The following is an 8,148-nucleotide window of genomic DNA, read 5'->3' on the forward strand; positions in this document are numbered from 1 at the left end:
TATTTGAGCTATATTTTAAGAAATGTTTTGAAAGTTATTGTTACTGTTCTCATCAGAATTTAATTAAATGAAAGGAAAAAGAAAATCTATAATCTAAACTCCCATCTTTTAATCCATAGAATATTCTGGGAAACATACATATATACTTTTAAAAATTCATTCTGAAAGGGAGAGAAAAATTTTTAAAGACTTCTCTGAACTGATTTTCTCCTCCTTTGTTACAGGTATCCATTTTTTCAGCTATATTAATCTTTTAAAACAAACAAAAAAATGGATTTCTTAAACTCATCTGATCAAAACTTGACCTCAGAAGAACTGTTAAACAGAATGCCATCCAAAATTCTGGTGTCCCTCACTCTCTCCGGGCTGGCACTGATGACAACGACCATCAACTCCCTTGTGATTGCTGCAATTATTGTGACCCGGAAGTTGCACCACCCAGCCAACTATTTAATTTGCTCGCTTGCAGTCACAGATTTTCTTGTAGCTGTCCTGGTGATGCCTTTCAGCATTGTGTATATTGTGAGAGAGAGCTGGATTATGGGGCAAGTGGTCTGTGACATCTGGCTGAGCGTTGACATCACGTGCTGCACGTGTTCCATCTTACATCTCTCTGCTATAGCTTTGGATCGGTATCGGGCAATCACAGATGCTGTGGAGTACTCCAGGAAAAGGACTCCCAAGCATGCTGGCATTATGATTACAGTTGTTTGGATTATATCCATTTTTATCTCTATGCCTCCTTTATTCTGGAGGCACCAGGGAACTAGCCGAGATGATGAGTGCATCATCAAACACGACCACATTGTTTCCACAATTTATTCAACATTTGGAGCTTTCTACATCCCATTAACATTGATTTTGATCCTCTACTACAAAATATATAAAGCAGCAAAAACGTTATACCACAAGAGACAAGCAAGTAGGATTTCCAAGGAGGAGGTGAATGGCCAAGTCCTTTTGGGGAGTGGCGAGAAAAGCACTAGACTAGTCTCCACTCCCTACACAGAAAAATCCTTATCTGATCCATCAACAGACTTTGATAAAATTCATAACACGGTGAAAAGCCCCAGGTCTGAATTCAAGCACGAGAAATCTTGGAGAAGGCAAAAGATCTCAGGCACGAGAGAACGCAAAGCAGCCACTACCCTGGGATTAATCTTGGGTGCATTTGTAATATGTTGGCTGCCTTTCTTTGTTAAAGAATTGGTTGTTAATGTCTGTGAAAAGTGTAAAATTTCTGAAGAAATGTCGAATTTTTTGACATGGCTTGGATATCTCAATTCCCTCATAAATCCACTGATTTATACAATCTTTAATGAAGACTTCAAGAAAGCATTCCAAAAGCTAGTACGATGCCGATGTTAAAGAAAGTTTATCATTAAAAGGCTGGGGATTTCTTGAGGGGAAGTAACGAAATCGATGCCAAATAATAAAGCATTTAAACTTTTAGAAGGAAATAAATTAAAACTGCTAAAATTATAAGAACATAATTTATATTTAACAGCAACAAGACTATAAACTTGAGTAAAAGATGTTTCTTTGACCATCATTCTAGAGTACTCAAATGAAAAGATAATTTATTGTTTATAAACAATACTTTCCCTATGCAATTGTCCCTAACAGGCTAACTGGAAATATATATTATAATAATTATTATTAATAACAGTGATTTTTCAGGTTTATGGCTTATAATAATTACAGAAAAGTGTTCACTTAACAATATCTGTAATTTCTATATAATCCTATGGTTTTATTATATGATTCCATTATTTTATAGGAAAGCTAATTCACCACAAAGCACACATTTCTCCTACCTAACCACTGTCCCCTCTTCATCTTACCCTGGGAAAAAACAAGAAGGGGGAAGGAGCAAACAAGGACTCTTCGGCTGGCTCAATGAGGAGAACATATGACTCTTGAGCTCAGGGTTGAGTTTGAACACCACGTTGTGTATAATGATTACTTAAAAATAAAATCTTTAAACAAAACAAGACAAACAAACAAAACCAAGGACTCCTAATATGACTGGAGGAAATGTCAAAGTCAGAGATTGATACTGTCTTTGTATTTATATAATAAAGAGTATTCATAAAGTTGAGTTAGGCTCTGCCAGATAACTCTAAATACAGAACTTGTACACATTTGACATACTCTTTTTGTTCAAAATGAATTCCTAGAATAATATTTTTTAACCATGTATTACCAACATATGAAATCAAAACTTTAGCCTAGTAAGAGTAATTCAAAAGGGTATAGGGGAGGTGTTCTAATTGCCCCATGTTTATTTAGGAATCACATTTAAGGCACTAAGTTCGCTAGGTTACTCACCCTAGTTATTATATTCCTAATGTGTTTTTTAAAATACAAAATAGATTTCGTTTCTCTTAATATTAACAACCTCAGTTGCTAAATAAAATGTCAGTGGTACTTGGTACTGCAGCTGTTCCATATCTACAATTTAAAAATTATATCCCTTAAAAAAAACAATAAATAAATAAATAAAAACCATATCCCTTTTATTAGAGGGAATGTGACAGGAGTTCTTAGAACTTTCCACTGACTTCCAAAACATCTCTCGTTTTTCAATTGGTAGAAATCAACAGGCAAAGATTCATATTATGTTAATTATAAATATATTTTTTAAATATCTCCCAGTCAGTAAGCCAAAGCAATGCCATAAGTTTCTCTATTTATTCTCTTTCTTTTAGAAGAATTTAAAAATAAAATAACCATGCTTTGGAGAAGATTTCATTTCATTTGAACCAGCAAGTTGATAGGCTGCCTTTTGGAAGGCATACACCATCAACCAAGATCATTTGAAAAACAATACATTCCTTTTTTTTAAGGTACACTTTTATGTGTATTTTAAATATTGGTTCCTGGTCAGATACTTAAGAATACATCAATTTTTGTATGCATCTATGACACATTACTCCCAATCTAACAAATATTTACTGGGTTCTCATTTTGTGTAGGGCATTGAGATACAGAAAATAATGAAACACAGTTACTCCCCTTAACACATTTACAATTTAAAAGGTGAAACACACCCTGCACCTGGCTGGGTAGATCATGCAACTCTTGATCTTGGGGTCACGCATTCAACCCCACATAGAGCTTACTTTAAAAACAAGAAGATGAGGGGTGCCTGGGTGGCTCAGTGGGTTAAAGCCTCTGCTTTCGGCTCAGGTCATGATCCCAATGTCCTGGGATCGAGCCCCACATCGGGTTCTCTGCTCCGTGGGGAGCCTGCTTCCTCCTCTCTCTCTCTGCCTGCCTCTCTGCCTACTTGTGATCTCTGTCTGTCAAATGAATAAATAAAATCTTTAAAAATAAAATAAATAAATAAATAAATAAATAAAAAACAAGAAGATGAAACAAAGAAACAAATGAACATTATAACAGAAAAGAAAAAAAAACAAAGCTCTGGCATGGAAGTTGTGTGCATAATAATGATGATTCAAAGGAAAAGTTGATCACATCTGGTTGAGAAAAATCAGCAAAATTTCAAAAACAATGTATCTAAAATAGATAATAAATATCATTTGGCTAAGAGAAATGGAAAAGCATACTCCAGGTGGTGGCAACATTAGGAGTGAATCCTGCCAGCATTTCATGGCTCTTGTTCATGAAATAGCAATGAATTTGGCAACTACTTAGGACAAAAGAAGAGATGAAAAGAGAAATTGGCCATTATTGTCACTGACTTTGAGTATCAGAAAAGGAAGTTTACAGTCAATTTGGCTGTCTGTCAATGAGTGGTTGCTGATGTTTTTAGTAGAAATATTACAAGTTTAGGTTAATTCTAAAAAAATATGTATGTTTTAATGGATTTGAGCAGAGAGGGTACAGGTGACAGTGACTTCTTGTTAGAAAGCATATCAGTAATCCACATAAGAGGTGAAGTTCTGAACTTGATTCTGGCCATGGGAACATAAATAAAAACACAGAAGAGAGATGGTAGGGGGAAAGAATCTGTAGAATACAGCAAGGATGTTAACAAGCAGACAAATGGAGAGACACTGAGATAACTTGCTCTCAACTGAAATGAGGAGCTCAAGAGAAGGGAGGGGCCTATTGGTGAAATGGTGGCTTCAGTTTTGAATGCGTTAAACATTTAAAGACCTGGGAGAGCTCACAGGCACTGCTGAGTAGGTCTGGCCCAAGTGAAAATGACTAAGTTTATCTGCGACTACCGACCACTTCTTTCGTCTTCCTTTCTTCTATCTCCTTATGCTGTGTAGACAGTCCAAAGCCTACTCTAGTCCCTACCATTCTCTGCTTTTCTTGCCGCTACTCACTAAAACTTGATACTGTGATTTATTCATTCAAAGACCTTGCTAAATCAGAAATAATCTGTTCAAGTAATTTATTTACACCCACCTCAGAAATTTATTTAGTTATATGGGAGATCTCTAAGAGACACACAACCCATCCACCCTAAAGAGCAAATCTCATGCAGGGTGAGGCTCACCGGAATACGCATACTAGCCTCTCCTCAGAGCTGGACGAAGCCTCAAATCCAGGGAAATGTTACTAGCAAGTGACAGGGGAGTTAAATCGCCCCTCAGAGCTCAGGGAGAATCAAGTTTATTATTTCTGTGTGTATGAAATACTTTTTTAGTCCAAAGGGGCCATAACACATTATAGTACTTACCACTTCATCTTTGTATTTCCTCCACATGCTGAAGGTACAGATCATGCCACCCCCATGAACAAATATAAATGATTTCTCTTTGATCTTTAAATGGTAGGTAATGTCAGGGCTAATAATCTGCCATTTCCACAATAAAAACAAAAACAAAACCAAAAAAAAAACGAAGGCCCCAAAGGGCATCACTGAGGCCAAGCAAGTCACCTAACTGAGGTGTAATACCTAACCTAATTGCAGTTTCAACCTCCACCAGAAATGTAAATTTTAACTTATATTCAGTCAGGAATTTTCTGATAAGCACCAATGAATGAGGTAATCTGTCACCTGGGCCCTCTATGTCCCCCAAGGAAGATGAAGTAATCTGCATGATAAGACCTCCTGCTTCTCCCCCTAAGGGAAAGTGACCTTGCCTGCTACAATCCTTTTCTTCTACTAATAATTTCCTTTCCCCACCCTTCTTCCTATGAAAAACTTCCATTTCATGCAATTCCTCAGAGCTCCTAATTCATGAATCATTTAAGAAAGTCAATTTGATGTTCAAATCTACTTAGTTGAATTTCTCTTAACAGCACTTTCTTTGAAATTTATGAAGAAGAAGGATGTACTTCCCTGAATATATAAGATTTATTCGCTCAAGGAAAATTCCTCAAGTCACTAAAAGCTGAAGATTTTCACAGAGTATTTTCACATCTATAACAAATGTAACAATATGATAATGTATATATTTAACTGACAGGTAGAGAAAGAAAATATAAGTCATAGAATGTGGTTAAATATTAGATTAAAAAAGGTTAACTTCCTGCTACAATTTCAAATATACTAGCATCAGAGATTAAGTGGGGGTTTTATTTTTGCTCTGCTTTTTCTAAATATTTTCAGGTTAAGGATATATAAAAGGCAAGGACAAAAACACCAAAAGAAGACTGAAAGTCAAACTACTAGATACTAAATTCAGTTCAATACATCACTATGTACAAATCATGTTTGAAAATCTGCTTCTGGTTATGAAGAACAATCTTTATTTTACTGGTATAGGAATATGGATTGCCTACTTTAATACTTTTTCTGTTGTTTTTGTTTCACAATAGGCCCACGGGGTCAAATTTATAGCATAAACAGCTTATCCAGGCACTGACAGCTGATGGATCTATCTTTAATGTAGGTCCAGTTCTCATTTTGTATCTCTAAAACCAATCTTTTCCCTTTCCTGGTGCAACTTATTTCCCTCCCCCACTTCTATTCCTGGGCTCTAACGGTGTGCAAGCTTCCTATTTGCAAGTCAAGAAAAACTTCTTTGGGGCTCACTTCCAAATCCTTGCTTATATGAGTTATGTCACTTCCAAACTTTAAAATTCCCTTGGGAGATGGGGCACCTGGGTGGCTCAGTCAGTTAAGTGTCTGCCTTTGTCTCAGGTCATGATCTCATGGTTCTGGGATGGAGTCCTGTGATGGAGTCCTGCATCAGGCTCCCTGCTCACTGGGGAGGCTGCTTCTCCCTCTCCTGCTGCTCCCCCAGCTGTGCTCTCTCTCTATCAAATAAATAAAATCTCTAAAACGACAAAATAAAGTAAAATAAAATAAAATTCCCTTAGTAGAGTACAATCCTCATATTCGTTGGCTCTATCCTAAGCTTGTCCCTCTGTAGCAAGAGTTTTGCTACAGAAAACTTTTTTTGTTGTCTGTTTTGCAGAAAAACAGACAAGAAAAAAATGAAATATTAACTGAAAGCCAATTACTAGAAAATGTGTTGTCTTGCTCTACCAAATTTTGATGTGAAATATTGTTCGAGAGCAAACGATCAAAAAAGAATTCTTGAAATGTCTTTGATGCAAAAAAGGTGGTTTTATTAAAGCATGGGTACAAGACCCATGGGCAGAAAGAGCTGCCCTGGGGTTGTGAGGAGCAGCTGATTATATACTTTCAAGCTGGGAAGGGTTTAGGGAAAGTGTAAATCTTTAAGGAATTTAGAAGCAAGGTTTTCAGGACTTTGAGGGGCTAGCTGTTATTAAAATAATGTCTTTCACTACTGTCTGGTAAAACCTTAGTCATGAGACCCTTCGGATGTGTATCAATGGACCATATGTTTGGAGTAGGGTTGCTAACATATTTCTTGGGGGAAAAGAGATAAAGTCTCCAAAAGGGATTTTCATAAGTTAAAGACTTACACAATCCTGGAGGTAGGGCTAATGTCAGCTAAGGTTGCCTTTTGCCTCTAGCGAAGTGTAGAAGTGTTAACATTGAGTCAGTTGAGTTCCTGGAGGAAGGTCACTTTGCCTGTCTCAGCTACTTGACGATGAACAGTTAAGTTGTAAGGAAATTTAATTTTTTTTCTATTTTTCTTTTGCTGTTGTTCTCACATCAAATATCATGAAAGTAAGGGTGCTTGTATGCTTCTTGTTGACATGCTTTCCTCTACATCAAGGAATGAATAGTTTCCTCATGAATTTAGACAAAAGCTTTCTTGACTTACAGTCAGAGAATCGGGTTTATTATATTGCAGTAGCAAGGACTGAAGGATTTTTCCTTATTATGTTCCAAAGTCCTTCAGAAATAACCATGTTCAATTCAGAATGTGTCCCCATTCATTTGTTTCAGAAAATGTGTTTCTAATATCCTCCTAATGAACTCAAATGATCACATTCAGAACTTTATTCACCAGAAAATATTTCTAAAGGCAAGTTAATATTTTTGACATGAATAAAGTAATATTTTCTTATGACATTGTGGTAATTTTTCTTGGTTTATGAATCAATATGCTTTCTCCATTATTTAAAATGAAATTATTGTTGAGAGAAATATTTTCCAACATTATAATAAATGTGTGGTTATTGATATAGGTCATCTCCTCTGTATAAAACATGATAGTAGTACTTGAAACCCACCGGGAAGGATAAAGATTTTTCAGAATTTATACTCTCTACTTATGCCAGGAAGCATAAAAATTCTGAGGAAAAAAAAATGTTTAATCTCTTTATCAATAATAAACAACAATGTCTTATCCAAGCAGCCTTTCTGTAAAGCTGGCATTTAGTCACAGGTCTGATTTCTGCCTTGGAGAGTTTCCACCTCTGCAAGGGCAACTAAATGACCTTATTGATTTATGTCCACACAGCAAAGTTTGCTATGTCTTTCCTCCTAGGCTCACCAATAGCCTTTTCATGATGTTCTATGAATATTCCTAATTTATATGTAATTGATATTCACTCCTAAAAGTATACTTATTATATCATCATATTTTTATATTGAAACATTATTAATTATTATAATGTATTATATTGTTGGGTCTCCTGCCTTGAGATTTCCTCTACCCCAATCCACTTAATAAAGAAAAATTTTACTCATCCCCACATGTACATATCAACAATTTCCTCCTTGTGTTGGTTGTCTTGGCTATGATTCAAATGGATCTGTGACCCTAGTAGAGGAAGAGAAAGAGACTTTGCAGATGTTAAGAAGGACTGAACTGGGGAAAAAAAAAAAAAAAAAAAAAA

General features: G+C 35.9%; 1 protein-coding gene across 1 annotated transcript; it reads left to right on the plus strand.

Annotated features, from left to right (window-relative positions):
- Nucleotides 1-229: 229 nt before the first annotated feature.
- HTR1F (5-hydroxytryptamine receptor 1F) lies at nucleotides 230-1,872 on the plus strand. The gene has a single exon (XM_032882260.1). It carries the CDS (start codon nucleotides 271-273, stop codon nucleotides 1,366-1,368), a length of 1,098 nt encoding a protein of 365 aa, XP_032738151.1. The 5' UTR covers nucleotides 230-270; the 3' UTR covers nucleotides 1,369-1,872.
- The last annotated feature ends 6,276 nt before the right edge of the window (nucleotides 1,873-8,148 follow it).

Source organism: Lontra canadensis, unplaced genomic scaffold, assembly GCF_010015895.1.
Source record: "Lontra canadensis isolate GAN:19392208 unplaced genomic scaffold, GSC_riverotter_1.0 scaffold80, whole genome shotgun sequence".
Classification (NCBI taxonomy): domain Eukaryota; kingdom Metazoa; phylum Chordata; class Mammalia; order Carnivora; family Mustelidae; genus Lontra; species Lontra canadensis.

Coding starts and splice junctions, on each gene's coding strand:
- HTR1F (XM_032882260.1), top strand. CDS start 271: ATGGATTTCTTAAACTCATCTGATCAAAACTTGACCTCAGAAGAACTG.